Source organism: Molossus molossus, unplaced genomic scaffold, assembly GCF_014108415.1.
Source record: "Molossus molossus isolate mMolMol1 unplaced genomic scaffold, mMolMol1.p scaffold_m16_p_13, whole genome shotgun sequence".
Taxonomy (NCBI): domain Eukaryota; kingdom Metazoa; phylum Chordata; class Mammalia; order Chiroptera; family Molossidae; genus Molossus; species Molossus molossus.
This window is the reverse complement of record NW_023425348.1, coordinates 41,533,485-41,553,287: the sequence shown is the minus strand read 5'-3', so window position 1 is coordinate 41,553,287 and position 19,803 is coordinate 41,533,485. Positions and strand designations below refer to the sequence as shown.

The 19,803-nt window shown below is 41.0% G+C and overlaps 1 protein-coding gene across 4 annotated transcripts in view; it reads right to left on the bottom strand.

Annotated features, from left to right (window-relative positions):
* Positions 1–19,803, bottom strand: part of INTS4 (integrator complex subunit 4) — a 94,813-nt gene that overhangs the window by 37,810 nt on the left and 37,200 nt on the right. For all 4 annotated transcript variants that reach the window (XM_036258271.1, XM_036258274.1, XM_036258272.1 and 1 more), the window contains exons 10-13: positions 17,554–17,728; positions 12,775–12,980; positions 4,233–4,375; positions 729–844 (exon numbers count right to left, since the gene is read on the bottom strand). In XM_036258271.1, coding sequence (XP_036114164.1) covers positions 729–844; positions 4,233–4,375; positions 12,775–12,980; positions 17,554–17,728 — 640 coding nt within the window. The remainder of the gene's footprint in view (positions 1–728; positions 845–4,232; positions 4,376–12,774; positions 12,981–17,553; positions 17,729–19,803) is intronic.

Below are 19,803 nucleotides of genomic sequence, written 5' to 3'. Positions count from 1 at the left end.
AGCCAAATATGATCCCCAGGTCTCAATAAAACCCCTAAACTTTACCCAAGGGTCTTCCACAAAGCAAAAGGAACCACGGGAGAGCATGGATGCACTAATGTAAATGTATTCCCATGACTGGAAAACAATCCAATTGCAGAGCATGCTGTCCAAGGCAATCACAAACCTACTGAATTTGTATCAGAGGCAGAGTAGTTCAGCCTCATAACTCCTTCAGGCTACAGATCAAATTAAACATGGAATAAGACATAGGGGAAAGTCCATAGGCTTTAAACCAAAGATGTCTAACTGTGAACCCAGAATTAATGCTTGGAGAGTTACTTAGCCTCTCTGAGCCTCAGTTTTCTCATCTGTAAGCTGGGAATAATACCTCCTTCCACGGTTGTTTAGAAGATCAATGATAAAATGTATAAATCATGTAAATAGTATGTGGAATATAGTAGGTGTTCAATAAATGGTGTAAAAAATTATTAGTATTAAATGGCAAAGGCAAATTACTGTGAAAACAAGAAAGGATATATACTCTTATTTAAAAGAAATGAAGGTTCTCAAAGTGCCTTTCCCCCTCTCCTTCCCCCTCACCTTTCCCCCTCTCCTTCCTTCCCCTTTACAAAATAAAGAAAAAAAGAATAAATGAAAAAAAAAAAGTCAGACCATCTAAGCTACACTACAGAAAAAGATACCAGAATTCCCTAGCTAGCAGGGTTTGTCCTAAGCATAGAGGATACATGCTGGATCATCCATGTCTGGTTCAGCTGTGTCAAAAAACGGGTGGGTGCTCAGGAGCTCTGGCACCAAGGGAAGCACCAGGGTTGGATGCCTACTTCCCAGAAACTTCAGGCATCTGAAATAAAAGAGAGCCCAATTTAGTAAGTTAATAAAAGCTTTTAAAAGTACTAGGATTTAGAATTAGAAAGTCTGATTCAGAATTGCAAATCCTCAACCAGCAACTTTTGCTACCTCTATGACTTCAGATGAATCATTCAATTATTCTAAAACTCAGTTAATTTATTAAAACAGTGGTTATTATGAAGATAAGAGAGCTGATATGGCAGATACCACTACTGGTTATTTACATAACAACCATCTCCCCCATCTTCCCTGCCAAGAGAACTCTGGTGTACGGAGGTCTCAGGTGGGTAGCACAGTGCTCACAGAAGGCAGGCCCAGCCAAAGGGTTCAAACACAACTGGTCTAAGCCCATCATGGTAACTCCATCCATATTTTCCAGTGACTGGTTTGCAGGTAATCAAGTAATCTAGTTCTGGTCAATGGAGCAAGAGGGGAAGCCTGCTGGAGACCTTCTCAGGTATCTGTCATACACTAAGAACTCAACTGGCTGTTAGCTGTTAACAGGCAATCAGTTAACTATTATGACAACATTAAGGTCCTTTATAAGCTATCAAAAACTACATGTGTGCTGGCAATTATAAATTTTTATTATTTTGTATTTAAGTTCTGGTTTAGCAGGGTGCTGAATTGAAAAGACATAAAAATCATCATTTCTGTACTCAATGAGTTTATAATCCAGCAGAGGCAAAGATGACTAACACAAGGTAGTAAACTATCGAATGAATGATACTCTGTTTTCTACCTGGCAAAGGTAGAGGAGATTACTATGGTCAGAGAAAGTTTCACAAGGGAAATGGAATTTCACCAGGGACTGGAGAACAGGCAGACTGGTAAAAGAGGAAAAAGAAACACCATGAACAAATTCATGGACATATAGGGTATGAAAGGCATTACATTGAAAACATTTCATATTGTTAGAAAACTTTTCCCTACTCCTGTTTTTCCTTCTACGTGGAAACAATTTACTTCACCAATTTTATGACTTCTCTCAGGGCTTTTACTCACTGTGCCTCAGGGGACTTTGTCAAGGTTGTGGTTTGGCCTCCAGGTGCCACGCCTTTATTTTATCTCTCATTCTATTCAGATCTCAAGTGGAGAATACAAGAGCTATTAGTTGGATCCCCTCAGAGACCCCTAAGTATCTGGGCCTCTCTAAAGCTAGATTTAAAAATTCTGACTTGTAATATTTTTTACTATCTCATCCACCTATCTACATATTTCTTTCTTCTCGCTATTTGAGGCATAGGTCTTTGAGATGAAATCATTTTAAAAATCTCCACAGCACCTAACACAGTGACTAATTAAAACATGTGTTCAGTAAGCATTTGTTTTTGTTTTTTTTATCCTCACCTGAGGACATTTTTGCATTATCTTCAGATGGGGGGGGGGGGCTTGACACTTCAAGTGGCTGCCACCCACACACCTGGGCTGGGGACAAACTGCAACCAAGGTAGGTGCCCTTAGCAGGAACTGAACCCGGGTCTCTCTGTACCTCAGACGGCACTCTAACCGCTGAGCCAAACCAGCAAGGGCAGTAAGCATTTGTTGAATGAACTAAAGGTATATAAACAGAATAAACAATCTCCTTCAAAATTTTCATATACCTATGTAGTATCTATCTTTAGCAATGTCTTGAAAACATGACACTGTGACCCTTCATTCACTCTTTTATCACATTTTTTTTTATATTTCTAAATAAAGCCACTGGTAACCTTGACTTAACATTTCAATTAAGTGATAAAGACTGTATATTCTGCCTATTCTAAAGGCTGCAGCCACCCCTCTGTTTTCTTGAAGTGTGTAATAAAGCCTTGTGTTTTCATTCCTTATCTGGCCTTTTCTATAGCTTAGAGAAGTCTGTTCCAGGGGAGAAGGGGCTATTTGGCACCAGCCCGGAAGATCCACAGGCGCCCACAGTAAAGCTACACATTCTTGTTTGAAAAGAGCCCTGAATCAGGGGAAGGAAGCTCGAGAAGCAGCATATTTGCACTTCAGCCCTCTCCCTTTCCTGTGCTTCCCCTTCTCAGGAGAAGCAGGGCTTTGCACACACACACACACACACACACACACACACACACACCCCCGCCCCATCTCTTTGTTCTGCTTTCCATCTCCATCTTTATAAAAGCCTCTATCTGCACTGAGATTATTCAGATGGGTTTTTGAGGACTGGGAAAAGTCCCCCATCTTCTTGAGATGCCGACCCTCAACTAATTCTTTCCTTTTTCACCAGCACCTGTCTCAAGAGTTTGGCTTTCATTGCCGAACCTGGGTTGGGTTACACCACCATTTATGAGAACAGATGAAAAAAAATCAAGTGATAATTAGATCACTTCAAAATCTTTTGGAACACTTTAAGGTGAAGGAGTTTTCTGTCTACAATCATCCCATAAAGACAGTCTTAACATAAATATTCTGGGTGAACCAAATAACCACAAATCTTCTTTTAAGGCAATAAGAATGTTCTGTTAAACACTCTATAACAATCCCATCAGCAGAATGGATTCTTTCTGTGTCCCCAAAGAAGTACAGGTACTGATATCAGTGTTTCTCCCCATCCCAACCCCTACACACCAAGTGATTAAGTACTCCCTGAAGACAATCAATAAATGTATATTGAATTAAGCTGAAATGGACTGATCAAACATGAAGAAAAAGCAAAACAGACAAACAGATATCAAAAATGTTACCAAGAGGAAGACCTCTCTGGTATTTTTAATTTTTAATATATCTTCCACATACCTGATTTGACCAAGTTTTTCTACTCTTGGTACCAAAGTTTTCTGAAAATCAAGAAACTACATAGTTGGAGTGACTTCATCACATAAGCTCACTTAAATATGTGGGGCACACACATTTTTACATTACATGTAAGCAAGAAGTTCTTCAAACAGCAATTCAAGAACAGTGTTAACAGTTTGGCTCTAGTCGATAAAGCTAGAGGTAATCAAGGGGGAAAATTGTGGAGATTTTTGATCTGCAGATCAAGTGCCAGCCCTGCCTCTACTCTCTACAATGATGGTTGTGATCCTGTACAAAATGCAAACTAGGCAAAGCAGTGATTAACATTACATAGGAGAAAAAGAAAATCTAATCAGCTCATCTCTGTATTTCCAACACTTACCACAGGGCTTGGCACATAGTAAGCACATAGCAGGCACATATTTGCTAGGTGAATAGATGGACAAATGAATAAATAATCTAAAATGGAATCTTCCATTCAGGAATCAGACTCCCGAGAATTCAGTTAAATTGAATCAGGTTTCTAATTTGAAGGCAAATTGAAGGGCCATATCCTAAATCTATGATGATCCAATAAATAATATCAACCCTGTACCATATTATTTGACTCAGTGAGCAAACAAACAAAAAGTCCTTACTTCCATATGGAGTCCCTGTCAGTAGGGTACTTGGCTAAATTTTTCAGCAGCTCCACCAGTGCAAGATGAATCCCTTCTTTGGTTGAAACATTAGTACAGCATAAGAGTTCATGAAGAGCCTCCCTAATATCTCTGGATGAATCCTTTAAAAAAAAAAGATAATGATAAAAATAGCAGTCACTATGGATTATCTATTATGGAGGAGAGTACAAGTTACAATGACAGTACAGAATAAAAAGTCAATTTTCGCCCTGGCCAGTTTGGCTCAGCGGTTAGAGCGTTGGCCTGCAGTCCAGAGAGACCGGGTTCGGTTCCCGCTAAGGGCACGTACCTCGGTTGCAGTTTGTTCCCGGCCCTGGTTGGGTCATGTGGGTGGCAACCACTCAATGTGTCCTTTTCACATCGATGTTTCTCTCTCTCTCTTCCTCTCTCTCCCTCCCACTCTATCTGAACAAAAAATGAAAAATGTCCTCGGGTGAGGATAAAAATTTTTAAAAAGTCAATTTTCTGGGAGGGGAGGGGCTGGTAGTTGAGAAGACAGGTGACAAACTGAGATTTGAAGAAATCATTTATTTGTTCATTCATCTATTTACATAATCAACATTTATTAAGCACTTAGTAAACAAGCATTTATCAAGCTCCTATTATGTACCAAGTGCTAGAGTTATAGCAGTAATTAAAATCAAGTCCCTGCTCTCAGGAAGTTCATTCTAATGCAAACACAAAAATAAATGGCTACATATACAGGTCAGATAGTGTGAAGTATTATGACGAAAATATAAAGCAGGTTAAGGGAAAGTGCTGGGTTAGGTGGGATATTTGACACTAGATAATCAAAGGGAACAGCACACATAAAGGCCATGAGGTAGAAGCATGTTTGAAAAATAGCAAGGAAACCAGTGTAGCTAGAGCAGAGCAAACAAACAGAGTAGTACAAGATGATGTCGGGGAAGTGGCCTCATCCCTCTCCAACAGCTCCTGTCAACCTCACTGAAATGACTTAGAAAAGGTCACCAACAACTTCTTAATACTAAAGTTAATGGACACACCAGTTCTACTTTTTAAAAATTTATCTTTATTGTTGAAAGGATTACAGATGTCCCCATTTCCCCCCATTGACTTCCTCCTCCCTGCTCCCATCCCTGCCCCCTCACCACATATTGTCTGTGTCCATTGGTTATTTATAAGCACAAAAGTTCTTTGGTTTATCTCTTCCTACACTCCCCTGCCCCACCCCTTCCCACTGAGGTTCAACAAGCTATTCCCTGCTTCCATGTCTCTGGCTCTATTTTGTTAGTCAGTTTATACACATAAGTGAGGTCATGTAACACTTGTTTTTCTCTGACTGGCTTATTTCACTTAGCATAATCCTCAGCGGATTCCTCCACGCTGTCTCAAAGAGCAAGAGATCCTTCTTTCTTACAGCTGTATAGTATCTTCAAATGGTCTTTAATATACACCATTTGAAACATAAAGTAGAGATAATAAATCCCCCAGTTTCAACAATGAACTCTAACCGAGATTGTTTCATCTATACTTATTGTTTGTTTGTTTGTTTGTTTATCCTCACTCGAGGACATTTTTCCTTTTTTTTTTTGTTCAGATAGAGTGGGAGGAAGAGAAAGAGAGGAAAACATCAACGTGAAAGGGACACATCGAGTGGTTGCCACCCGCACGACCCAACCAGGGCCGGGGACAAACTGCAACCGAGGTACGTGCCCTTAGTGGGAACCGAACCTGGGTCTCTCTGGACCACAGGCCGACGCTCTAACCGCTGAGCCAAACTGGCCAGGGCTCATCTATACTTTTACCCACTTTTCCCAATCAGATTATTTTAAAGCTAATCAGAGAAATCAGAGCATTTCATTGGTAAATATTTTCATAAATATATCTTTTAAAAAATAGTTCTTGATTTTAAAATATGGGTGTTTTATTGATTTTAGGAAGAGGGGAAGGGAGAGAGGGAAGGGAAGGAAGAGAGAAACATCGTTGAGAGAGAGAAACATCAATCAGCTGCCTCCTGCACACACCCTGACCAGGGATCGAACCCAAAACTTGGACATGTACCCTGATCAGGAATCAAACCAGTGACCTTTTGTGCATGGGACAATGCTTATCCAACTGAGCCACACCAGCCAGGTCACTAATTTTTTATTTAAAAAAAACACAAAACAAAATCATGCCTAAAAATGTAATAATTCCTGACCTGGGCAGTTTGGCTCAGTGGTTGAAACGTTGGCCCGTGGACCAATGTGTCACGGGTTCCATTCCGGTCAAGGGCATGTACCTTGGTTGCAGTTCGTCCCCAGCTCTGGTTGGGTCGTGTGGGAGGCAACCAGTTGATGTGGCTCCCACATCAATGTCTCTCTCTCTCTGTATCTCTTCCTCCCTTCCTCCCTCCCATTCTATCTGATGATAAACAGAAAAAATATCTTCAGGTGAGAATAAAAAAAAAAAAAAAGAAAGAAAAAAATGTAATAATTCCTTAATATCAAATATCTAGTCAGTATTCAAATTTCTCCATCTGGCTCAAAAAGTGTTTGTTCTAATCAGGCTCCGACTAAGGTCCACACATTTCAATTGGGTAATATGTCCCTTAATCATCTTTTAATAGGTAAAATCCCTTTACATCTCACTTTTTTTCCCCTTGCAGTTTCTCTCCTGTGATAGTAGTTAGATTTAGAGGCCTACTCAGATTCAGGTTCAATTTTTTTTTTATAAAACCACTTCACGAACTATATGATGTCTATTTCTTTTTCGTGATGGTAGTAACCACTGATGATCACTTCCTGGATGTAGTAATACATTAAAGTTGTAAGACAATAATAAGAAATTCTATCATTCCTTTTCATTTCTATAAAGAGAAACTTCCTCTTATCAACTACCTGTTTATCTGGAAGTTTGGACGGTATAGGAAATAGAAGGATATATGCTTAATTCCTTAATCTACCAGTTTTCAAAACAATGTAAGCATCATACACAGGTGACTAATTCAGTGTTTTTTAAGTATAATTACAAAATCATGAATTTAAACATATTTGAAGTTATAATCCTTAGTAACTGATGTGAGAGAGAAACATCAACGAGCTGCCTTCTGCACATCCCCCATCAGGGATTAAGCCCACAACCCAGGCATGTGCCCTGACTGGGAATAGAACCAGGACCTCTCAGTCCATGGGTTGATACTCAATCCACTGAGCCACACTGGCCGGGCAATTGTTGTTTCTTGCATGCACCCTGACCAGAGATTGAATTCTCAACATTGGCGCATCAGGACAACGCTCTAACCAACTGAGCTACCTGGCCAGGTACAAAGCATTTTTTAAAAGTTAGGTTTACTGCCCTGGTGGTGTTGTTCAGCGGTTAGAGCCTCGGCCCACAGACCAGAGAGTCCCAGGTTGGGTTCTCGCTGAGGGCACCTATCTCGGTTGCGGTTTGTCCCTGGCCCAGGTTGGGGTCGTGTGGGTGGCAACCACTTGATGTGTGTCTCTCACTTCCTCCTTCTCTCCCGCTCTATCTGAAGATAAACGCAAAAAAAAAAAAAAAAAAAAAGGTGTTGCCCTGGCCGGTTTGTCTCAGAGGTTAGAGCGTCAGCCTGCAGGTTGGGTTCCCGCTACGGGCATGTACCTTGGTTGCAGTTTGTCCTCAGCCCTGGTTGGTCATGCGGGTGGCAACCACTCCATGTGTCCCTCTCATGTCAATGTTTCTCTCTCTCTCTCTCTTCCTCTCTCTCCCTCCCACTCTACCTGAACAAAAAATGGAAAAATGTCCTCAGGTGAGGATTAATAAAAAAAAAGTGTCCTCTGGTGAGGATAAAAAAAAAAAAGTTAGGGACTTCCAGTCAAGATGGCGGCGTAGGTAAAACGTAGGTAAACGCGATATTGCGTCCTCCCACAACAACATCAAAGTTACAACTACAGAACAACCATCATTCAAAACCGCCTGAAATCAAGCTGGATGGAAGTCCTACAACTACAGAATTAAAGCAGCAGCCACATCCAGACTGGTAGGAGGGGCGGAGGCACGAGGAGGGGTGGCGGCGGCGAGACGGGCTGGTCCCACACCCAAGTGTGGCGGATAAAAATCAGGAGGCTCCCGTGGCTGGGAAGGTCCTTCCTGAGGACTGAGGGGTCCCTGTCCCACACCAGGTGCCCCGCTCAGGGTTCCAGTGCCAGGAAGAGAATCCCCATAACTTCTGGCTGGAAAAACCAGCGGGAACTGAGGCTCAGGGAAGCTGAAGTGGCTGGAGCTCCAGGAAGCTCCCTAAAGGGCCCGCGCACGGACTTATCGGACTCTCTCCCTCTAAGCTTGGATGGGGGCAGTTCGAGGGGCGCCAGAGACATACAGGGAAGAACTGAGCTGTTTGGCACTGGAGCGAGGGCTGGAGAGGAGGCTTTCTCCGGGACAAACGTGCTGTCAGAGGCCTTTGTTCCTTTGGTGAGCCCTTCCCGGGGGCGGCAGACAGTTGCCATATCTGGGACTCCAGCAACCTGGCTCACACTGGTAGCCCCGCCCTGTTGACTCCCTGAGGGCCCGCCCCACCCCACCCCACCCCACCCCACCCCACCCCACCCAACTTTCAAGCCCACCCAAGCTGTTGCCACTTGCTTAACCATAGGATTGGCCGGTCTCGGATCCTGCTTCAAGTTTTTCCTAAATTCTTTCAAACGAGCAGCATCTGGTCTCAGCGAGCCCCATACCTCTCATTAAGTAAACACAGGGAGGCAGCCAAAATGAGGAGACCAAGAAACAGGTCTCAAATGAAAGAACAGAACAAAACCCCAATAAAAGAACTAAGTGAAATGTAGATAGGCAACCTAACAGATGCTGAGTTCAAAATACTGCTTATAAGGATGCTCAGTGAACTTAGTGAGAACCTCAGTGAACTTAAAGAGGGCCTCAAGAGCATAAAAAAGGACCAGTTAGAAATCATGGATACACAATTAGAATTGAAGGAGGCATTAACTGAAATAAAGAATAATTTACACAGCTTCAATAATAGAATACGTAAATCCAAGGAGAAAACCATCGATTTGGAATATAAGGAAGCAAAAAATGCCCAATCAGAACAGCAAAAAGAAAAAAGAATCCAAAAAAATAAGGATAGTGTAAGGAGCCTCTGGGACAACTTCAAGCGTGCCAACATTCACATCTTGGGGGTGCCAGAAGGAGAAGAGTGAGAACAAGAAATCGAAAACCTGTTTGAAACAATAATGGCAGAAAACTTTCCTAACTTGGTGAAGGAAACAGACATACAAGTCCAGGAAGCACAGAGAGTCCCAAACAAGATGAATCCCAAGAGGCCCACACCAAGACACATCATCATCAAAATGCAAAAGGTTCAAGACAAAGAGAGAATCAGTTCCCATTAGGCTGTCAGCTGATTTCTCAAAAGAAACTTTGCAGGCCAGAAGGGAGTGGCAAGAAATATTCAGAGTGATGAAAAGCAAGAACCTACAACCAAAATTACTCTATCCTGCAAAGCCGTCTTTTAGAATCGATGGACATATAAAAACTTTCCCAGACAAGAAAAAGTTAAAGGAGTTCATCACCATCAAACCGTTATTATATGAAATGATGAAGGGTCTTTTTGAAGAAAAAGATAAAATGTATGAACAAACAAAATGGCAATGAATACATATCTACCAACAATGGAATCTACAAACAAAATGAACAGGTAGAACAGAAACATTCTCATAGATACAGAGAACATTTTGTTGGTTGCCAGTTGGGAGGGGGGTTGAAGGAATGGGTGAAAAAGGTGAAGGAATTAAGAAGTACAAATTCATTGCTAGACTGACAAACCTCAAAGGGAAAGGGGTTGGAGGGGTGGGAAGAAATAAACCAAAGAACTTATATGCATAACCAATGGACACAGACAATAGTGTGGGAAAAGGTGGGAGGGGGCGGGAGTGGGGAGGAGGGGGGTCAATGGGGGAAAAATGTGGAACATCTGTAATACATTTTACATCCAACAATAAAGATTTGGGAAAAAAAAAAAGTTAGGTTTACTGATATATAATTTACACTCTGTAAAAATCATCCTATTTGGTGTACACTGTGAGTTTAACAAACACATATTGTTATGAAACCACCATCACAATCAAGGTATAAAACATTTCTATCATCTAAACACTTTCCTGATGTCCCTTTTTAATCTACCCTTCACCCCGAGCCTCCTACAACCACTGATGTATTTTAGGCTGCAGTTTTGTCTTTTCCAAAATGTTATATAAATGGAATACTAGAGTATGCGCTGCTTCTTGAGTCTGGCTACTTTCACTTAGCATAATGCATCTGAGATTCATCCACAGTGTTATGTGTATCAGCAGCTCATTCCTTATTATTATTGAGAAGTATTCCATTGAATAGATGTACCACATTTTGTTTATTTACCCCTTCAACTGAAGGAGTTTGTGTTCTTTCCAGTTTGGGTCTAGTATCACTAAAGCCACAATAAACATTTGTATACAGGTCTTTCAAACGTTAAGTTTTCAATTCTCTTTAGTAGAGACTTCAGAGTGGGACTGCAGGATCGTATGTTCAGTGTATGTTTAACTTTATAAAAAACTGTCATTGGTTCCCAAAGTGTCTCTACCATTTTGTATACCCATCAGTAGTATATCAAAGTGCCAGTTGCTGCCCATCTTCACAGCACTTGATATTGTCAGGGTTTCTTTTTTTCAGTTTTTAGTATCTCACTGTGGTTTTAATTTGCATTTCTCTAATGACTAAAGCCAATGCCTTGCCCTCTTGAGAAGCTCAGTCTTCTGGAATAAAGAATTAAATAAGCTGAACACATAATGATAAATACTACAGTAATATACACAGGGTGTTTTAAAAATAAAGAAAGGTGCCTTGGCCGGTTTGACCCAGTGGTTAGAGCATCAGCCCGTGAACTGAAGAGTCGCGGGTTCAATTCCAGTCAAGTGCATGTACCTCGGTTGCAGTTCAGTCCCCAGCCCTGGTTGGGGTCATGTGGGAGGCAACCAATTGATGTGTTTCTCTCATATTGATGTTTTTTCTCTCTCTCTCTCTCTCCCACTCTGTCTGAAAATAAATAGAAAAATATCCTTGGGTGAGGATTAAAAAAAAAATACAGAAAGGTGCCCTGGCCAGTGTGGTTTAGTGGACTGGGCATGGTGCCATGCACCAAGAGGTTACTGATTCAGTTCCCGGTCAGGGCACATGCCCCTGTTTCAGGCTCAGTTCCCAGTAGGGGACACACAGGAGGCAGCCAATCAATGTTTCTCTCTCTCCCCCTCTCCTTTCCTCTCTCTAAAAATCAATAAAAACATATTTAACCCACGTGGGAGGTGGGAGGTTAGTTAGGGACGGCTTCATAGATGTGTTGCCTAATGTAGACCCTGGGAATAAGCTAGTCTGCTATGTGAAAAGTGGCAGTTTTGTAGACATAGGGGAAAAAATTACAGTGAAGGCCAAATAGTGAAGAAAAACATGATGATTAGGGGAGTGACTACTGCATAAAGTTCAAGAGGAGAACTGATGAGGAAAAAAACTAAAAAGAACAGGAGGGACCAATTATAGAGACCATCCACGGAGAACAATCCACAGAATACAAACTTATCTTCTCAGGAAAAAAATACATGAAAAATTACAAATAAAGATAACTTAGGAAAAATCTGAATAGAGGTGCTAAGAAAGTGTGTAGCAGAGATCTGTAACAAGTGCTAATGACTAAATATCAAATTGCTGTCCCTTTCACAGTATTTGAAAAAAAGAAAAAGAAAATTAGAGGCCAAATTTCATTTACTAATATTTTGAAAAACTTCAGTACTCACAAATAAATCCAAACACTTTAGGAAAATAATTCAAGAACCACAGCCTGGGAGGCAAATCTGTGTCTATATCCTGACACAGGCATGTACTGGCCATGTGACATCAAACAAACTACTTTTTCTCTGTAAAATTCTAGGGTTGAATGAATTGACCCTTAAGGTCTCTTCCTATTGTAATATCCTATGATTCACTAGAAGAGTTAAATCAAAGGTTGAGAAGAATTCTTCATTATTTGGTCCCTGCCTTACCTGTGGTCACCTCCCTCCTCTCCTCCATCTCTTCATCTCTGCTACAATTACAATGAATTCCTCTTAATTCCTTGACTATATCACACCCACTCTTACCTCTGGATCCTTAGACATCATTCCTCCTGTTTGGTACTCTTGCCCTCTACCATGAGTGCTACTCCTTCCTAAGAAAATGCCTCATTACATCCTACTCCTCCTTCAAGTGTCCACTGTATTCCTTCTTTCTTCCCTATCTCCCCAACTTTACCTTGGCAATTCAGGTTAGATACTCTCTGTTCTCCCAGGGCACCCTGTCCTTTCCTGATCACAGCAATACTAAGCTTTATTTGAATTTCCTGTTTAACAGGCAGTCTCCTCCATCTTGGTGGACTTGTGTGTTACCTACACATTACTGTGTCACCAAAACCTATCAATGCATGGTTTCAAAAAAAAAAAAAAAAAAGGTACCAAGTAGGTACTGATGAAGAAGTGAGTAACAAACTGTGAACACTCACCTCTAGCACACCTAGGACAGTGTCCAGCTGATCCTCTCGGAGGGTGATGTTGTTAGAGATTTTTCTCATGGTATGTATGGACTGCAAACGTACTTCTTCAATTTCATCATTAAACATGTCAACCAGGAAATCAAGGCACTTCTCAGCAAAAGCAGGGTAAGACTGGGCCAGCATGCAGAGAGCCTCCACAGCAGCAATGCGAACCTCTAGACAAAAGGACACAAACACAACTGCACATCAGCCATGGACAAAAATCCAAGGATTCCTTCTCTTCTAGGTTTGTCTCTTGCTCTCTACTCCTTTCACTCTACAAACTCTGTCTGGGAGATACCTCCATTTCCACAGGTTAAGTTCCACCTTCACTTCAACCTAACAAGACCTTTGGTGTCACAGGGACTAAGGTTTAGTTCCCAACTCTGCAGACATGTGATCGAGTTAATGGTCTTCATTAACAGAATTTCATGAAAATTAAGTTTTTATTTATCTCAGTATTCCAACCACAGTAAAGTACTTTTTAAAAGGCAGTTTTTAAATAATGTTATTAAAACAGGCTAGATAGCATTATTCTCATTTTAGAGATAAGATTCAGCAAAGTGCATTAACTTGCCTCAAAGTGACTGAGAGCAGGGATAAGACTAGTACCCAGGTCTGCTGATAATATGAACTAGCATGGTGTAGTGGTTAAAGGTGGATGCTCTGGGATGATAGAGATCTCACAGTGAATTGTGAAGTGTGATTCTTCCACAAATTTGGAGGTGATCCTGACTAAGTAACTTAACTTCCTAGCACCTCAATTTTCTCATCTGTTCAATGAAGATAACACTTATATCCTTACAGAGTAGTCAGGGTGACTAAATGACATAATGTAAGTAAAGCACATAGCACACTGCCTGGCATATGTTAAAAGCTCAATAAATATTAGCTATAGCAAGGTCTTATAAGAACCTTGAAAACAGAGGCATGTCTTCCATCTCTGTGCATGCTCAGAACATGGAATAGTGAAGTTACTGAATCTAGGAAGCCCTTCATTAATTCACTAGCATTGTTCCCTGAACGTGTGCTACATGCCAGACCCTATGCAAAGTGCTGGGATACAGAGATGAGATGAGTAAGCTACAGACAATGCTCACAGGCTTTTACAAATGCTTGTTTTGTTCCAGTGGTTCCCATGTGGTTCTGCAACACAATGTATCGTTTCAAAAAAGAAAAGAAAAACACTGAAACCACGGTTAAAACTCATAAATATAATTTGTTTTTGTATAAGAAATCTTTATAGACACTTTAAAAGCAGAGTTACTACATTAAAGGAAGATGACTCAGACTGTTCTTGGTAGTTATAAATTCCTGCTTTTAATTAGAAGGGAAGAATTTGCACCACTTCACAAAAACATAATTTAAACATGAAATTGCTAACTACAAAGCAAGCCAGAAATGGACCCAAATATGCTAACTGCTGGTTCTTCTTTCTAGGGCTTTATCTATTATACCACACTGATTCATGTATAACTCTTGCGACTCTATCAGAGGAATCAAAGAAACTCCTATCAGCATGAGATAATCCTTATGATCAGAGCTGATAAAATTCCAAGCAGAAACAAGGAAACCTGCTGTTTTACTTTGCATGTACTGCCTGGCTACAATTTCTATTGAATTTTTTGGAATGTTGAAAGTATATTACAGTCTCCTTAAGGGTCAGGGCAAAGAAAAGGAATTTGCTATGTTGGGGGGTTGGGGGTTGGGGGGTGGTGGGGGGGGGAGGAGAGGAGGGGAGAACTATTCCTCTGGTGTCTGAACATGTGTAATGAGATCCTTGGCTTTGCTATTTACCAGGCTTGTGCTAAATACTGAAGTTACAAAGACCAACAAAATCAAGACTCCCAGAGCTTACCTGCAGGACCAGTTAGTTAATTGTGCTACAGCATGATGAATGGTACAATTGAAAAGCGAAAGGACTGTAAAAAAAATGCAGAAGATGCCCTGGCCGGTTTGGTTCAGCAGTTAGAGCGTCAGCCTGCAGACTAAAGAGTTGCAGGTTCAATTCTGGTCGAGGGCACGTACCATGGTTGCGGTTCGGTCCCCAGCCCTGGATGGGGTCAGATGAGGATTAAAAAAAAAAAATGCAGAAGAGGCACAAAACCCACTCAATAGGATCAGGCAGTTTTCTGGAACAAGTGACCCCCTAAAATAATGCCTAAAGCAGTTGCTGGGACCAAAAAAACCCAAAAATGACCTTTCCAGGCAGAGGAAGCACATGTACAAAGGCTCACATGGGAGGGAAGAAATATAACAACTAGAGGACTTTCGTTGTTATTGTTAATCCTCACCTAAGGATCTTTTTCCAGATTTTCAGAGAGAGTGGAAGAAAGGAAGGGTGAGAGAGAAACATGTGAGAGAGACATCAACTGGTTGCCTCCTGCACAACCCTGACTGAGGACAGGGATCGAACCTGCAACCCAGGTACATGCCCGGGAATCAAAGCAATGATCCTTTGGTCTGCGGGCTGATGTTCTCATCGTTGAGCCAAACTGGCCTGAGCACAACTAGAGGATTAAAAGTACAGGTGAGTTACTGGCCAGTTTGGCTCAGCAGTTAGAGCATGGGCCCGCAGACCAGTGTGTCGTGGGTTTGATTCCAGTCGAGAGCACGTACCTTGGTTGCAATTCGTCCCTGGCCTTGGTTGGGGTCATGTGAGAGGCAGCCCTTTCACATTGATGGATGTTCCTCCCTCTCTCTCTCTCTCTCTCTCTCTCTCTCTCTCTCTCTCTCTCTCTTCCTTCCTTCTTCTTCCTCCCACTCTATCTGAACAAAAATGGAAAACATGTCCTCGAGTGAGGATAGCAGGAGGCAGCCAATGGATGTTTCTCTCTCTAAAGAATCAATAAAAAACATTTTTTTAAAAAAAAAGTATGGGTAATACTAGAGATTACAGACAATGAAATGATCTACTCACTTTCCAAAGTTAAGTTCCTTTAATTACACCTTAGTGACAAACTGAAAACTATAGAAATAAACCACATAAACATTAATAGTAATGCAATTCAACTGAAGAAACTAAACAAAGCAAAAATGCTAGTGAAAACAAAAAAGATTCCAGTTACTTATCTTAGAATAAAACAGGTTTGAATTTCTGGATTTCCATATTATCTATTACTTTTCCATTATAATTCATTTATCAAGTTCATAGAGAACAAGAGAGCAGGGGTGGCTTTAACTAATTTCTACATATACAGAATACCTTACAGCAAACTGTATAGAATAACCCAGTTTTTAAAAATATGCATTTATTGATTTTTCAGAGAGAGAGAGAGAGAGGGAGACAGAGATAGAAACATCAATGTGAAAGAGAAACTCGATTGGCTGCCTCCTACATGGCCCCCACCGGGGACTGAGCCCACATTCCAGGCATGTGTTCCCTGACCAGGAATTGAATCGGGACCTCTCAGTCCATGGGACAACACTCAATCTACTGAGCCACAGCGGTTGGGCAGAATAACCCAATTCTTTTTTTTTTTATCCTCACCCGAGGATATTTTTCCATTTTTTGTACAGATAGAGTGGGAGGGAGAGAGAGAGAGAAACATCGACGTGAAGGGACACATCGAGTGGCTGCCACCTGCACGACCAACCAGGGCCGGGGACAAACTGCAACCGAGGTACATGCCCTTAGCGGGAACCGAACCCGGGTCTCTCCGGACCGCAGGCCGACGCTCTAACCGCTGAGCCAAACTGGCCAGGGCAGAATAACCCAATTCTTAAATCTACTAACACAACATCATCTTTCAAAAGTAATTTTCTTGCCCTGGCCGGGTAGCTCAGTTGATTAGAGCATCAAACCAATACACCAAGGTTACAAGTTAAATCCCCACTCCAGACACATACAAGAATCAACCAATGAATGCATAAATAAATGGAACAACAAATCAATGTCTGTCTCTCTCCCCCTTTCTCTAAAAAAATAAATAAATAAAAGACAGCAGACTTCTTAACAGAAACAATGCAAATGAGAAAACTATGGAACACCTATTAATCTAGAATTCAATCGCCAGTGATAATATCTTTCAAAAACGAAGGTGTAACAGTCTTTATTAGTCATACAAAGGCTTTGAGGTCAGACATACCAGGGTTTAAATCTTGCTTCTATCTCTTACTAATGAAGTAACTAATAACAAATTATTAGTTATCAGTATCAATAACATCAATTTTTACCACCAATATATTAAGTGCTTACTATAAATGGGTCATGTATTGTGCCAAGTATTTCATGTATATACAATATCATTTAATTCTCACTATTCAGCAACACTTACTATTAAGCTTGTTTTATAAAAATGTCAGAATTTGAACTTTGCTTGACTGAATCCAAAGTCTAGGCTCTTAACCACTGTATCAAACCATCTGGACCTCAACCTCACCTGTCTGTAAAATTAAAATAACAGCATCCTGGCCAAAGCGGTGCAGTTAGTTAAGTGGTGTCCCATGCAACAAAAGGTTGCTGGTGTGACTCCCAGTCAGGGCACATCCCTGGGTTTACAGGTTTGATCCCCAGGTGGGGAGCATATGGAAAGCAGCCAATCAATGTTTCTCTCTCATTGATGTTTCTCTCTCTCTCCCTCCCTTCTTCTCTCTAATTATGTCCATGGGTAAGGATTAAAAGAAAACAGTAGGTACACAGTGACTGTGAAGACTAAATGAGACAATGTGAATACATCAATCAGTATGATGCCTTACATGTAGCAGTCACTCAGTAAATGGGCATTGTTATTATACAGTCATACTTACCATACATCTCATCTTCCAATCCATGAACAAAGGCTCCACAAGCTCCTGACTCAATCAAGTTGACAGCCCCTGTATCTATTTCTTCCTTGGGAGCATCATCTCCCCACTTCCTGCCGCTGGAAAATTCACCTGAACTGTAAAGTTCCTTGGCACGCTCATGTGCAGTGCGTTTCCTCTGTGGAGGACAACAACAATTACCTCTTGCAGGAGGTTCATGAAAGAACAATAAGATGCACCCTGAAAACATGGGAAGGCAGGAAATAAGACTGCTCTCAGAGTTAGACTTGCAAAAAAAAAAAAAAATATATATATATATATATATATATATATATATATATATTCAATAGATCAGGGCAGGGAAATGATAATTCAACTTAAGACCAAAGGCTCACAGGTCTATCACTGCTGACAGTAACCTTATTAAAGATAGTAACCTTATTCAGGGAACCTAAATAGACATACAAATAGGACATACAAATGGACAAGAGACATACAAAAAAATGCTTAATGTCACTAATCATCACAGAGATGCAAATTAAAACAACTATGAGGTATCACCTCACACCTGTCAGAATGGCCGCCATCAACAAATCATCAAACAAGTGCTGGTAAGGGTGTGGAGAAAAGGGGACTCTAGTACATTGCTGGTGGGAATGCAGACTGGTGCAGCTACTATGGAAAACAATATGGTATTACCTCAAAAAATTAAAAATTGAACTGACATTTGACCCAGTGACCCCACTTCTAGGAATAAAGTCGTCCCTCACCACTTCACACTTCGATTTTCGAGGCTTCACTCTATCATGGATTTTTCAAATATAGTAGTATAGTATTTGAAAAAAAATGCAATAACGTGAAGCTGCGAAAGTCGAAGCACAAAGTGGCGAGGGACGACCATATAAATAAAGAATCCTACTTCGTGGAAATTCATTCATTGCAGTAGAGTCTGGAACTGATTGACCGCAATAAATGAGGGCCCTAAGAAGCCTGAAACACCAATCAGAAATAATATATGTACCCCTATGTTCATAGCAGCACTATTTACAATCGCTAAGATCTGAAAACAGTCCAAGTATCCATCAATAAATGAGTGGATAAAAAAGCTGTGGTACATATACACAATGGAATACTATGCAGCTATAAGAAAAAAAATCTCTTATCCTTTGAGACAACATAGAGGGACCTGGAGAGTATTATCCTAAGTGAAACAAGCCAGAGAAAGACAATTATCACATGATCTCATTTATTTGTGGAATATAATGAACAAAACAAACTGATGAACAAAATGGACCCAGAGACATAGAAGTAGGGTACAGATTGACAAACCTCAGAGGAGGGAGGCTAGGGGGAGGAAAGAGATAAACCACAGACCTTATATGCATGTATGTATAACCATGGACATAGACAACAATGCTGGGGACAAGGGGGAAGGGGAGACAGGATCGGGAGGACAGTGTCACTGGCGGAAAGAGATAAACATCTGTAAAAAAAATTAATTTTAAAAAAAAGAGCCCTGGCTGGTTTGGTTCAGCAGTTGGAGCGTCGGCCTTCGGACCAGAGAGTCCTGGGTTCGGTTCCCACTAGGGGTACGTACCAAAAAAAAAAAAGACAGTAACCTTATTAAAGATAGGGAAAGAATGTGTTGAACAGAAAGGTGTTCATGTTTGCAATGACAACATAAGAAAGGGAGAACCAGAGAGGTAAATAATGGCAGTGTCCCTCCAAGTACCATCCTGGGTAGATAATACACTGGCCCTAGAAAAGATTTTTTTTCAGTCCCAGTAGAAGGAAGCCTCTATTTGACAAAATTGTGTTCTATTCGAGCAACACTGTCCTCTCAAGAGATTTCTAAAAAATTCACTTTCTGCACAGAATGCCTAATGGGGAATATACTGATTAGCTAAAGTAAATATCCAGTCCACTTGAGAGTTACAACTCTTATCATAAATGAATACTTTATAATCCTCCTCTTATGAATGTTCATGGTGTGAGTCCACATCCTCATGACTGATCATCTCTTTTTTTTTTTTCTTTATTGATTTTAGAGACAGAGGAAGGGAGAGGGAGAGAGAGATAAAAACATCGATGAGAGAGAGCATTGACTGGCCATTTCCTGCATGCCCCCCACTGGGGATTTGGTCCACAACCTGGGCATATGCCCTGACTGGGAATCGAACTGGGATCTCTTGGTACATGGGTCAAGGCTCAATCACTAAGCCACACCGGTCAGGAGTGACTGATTATCTTAAA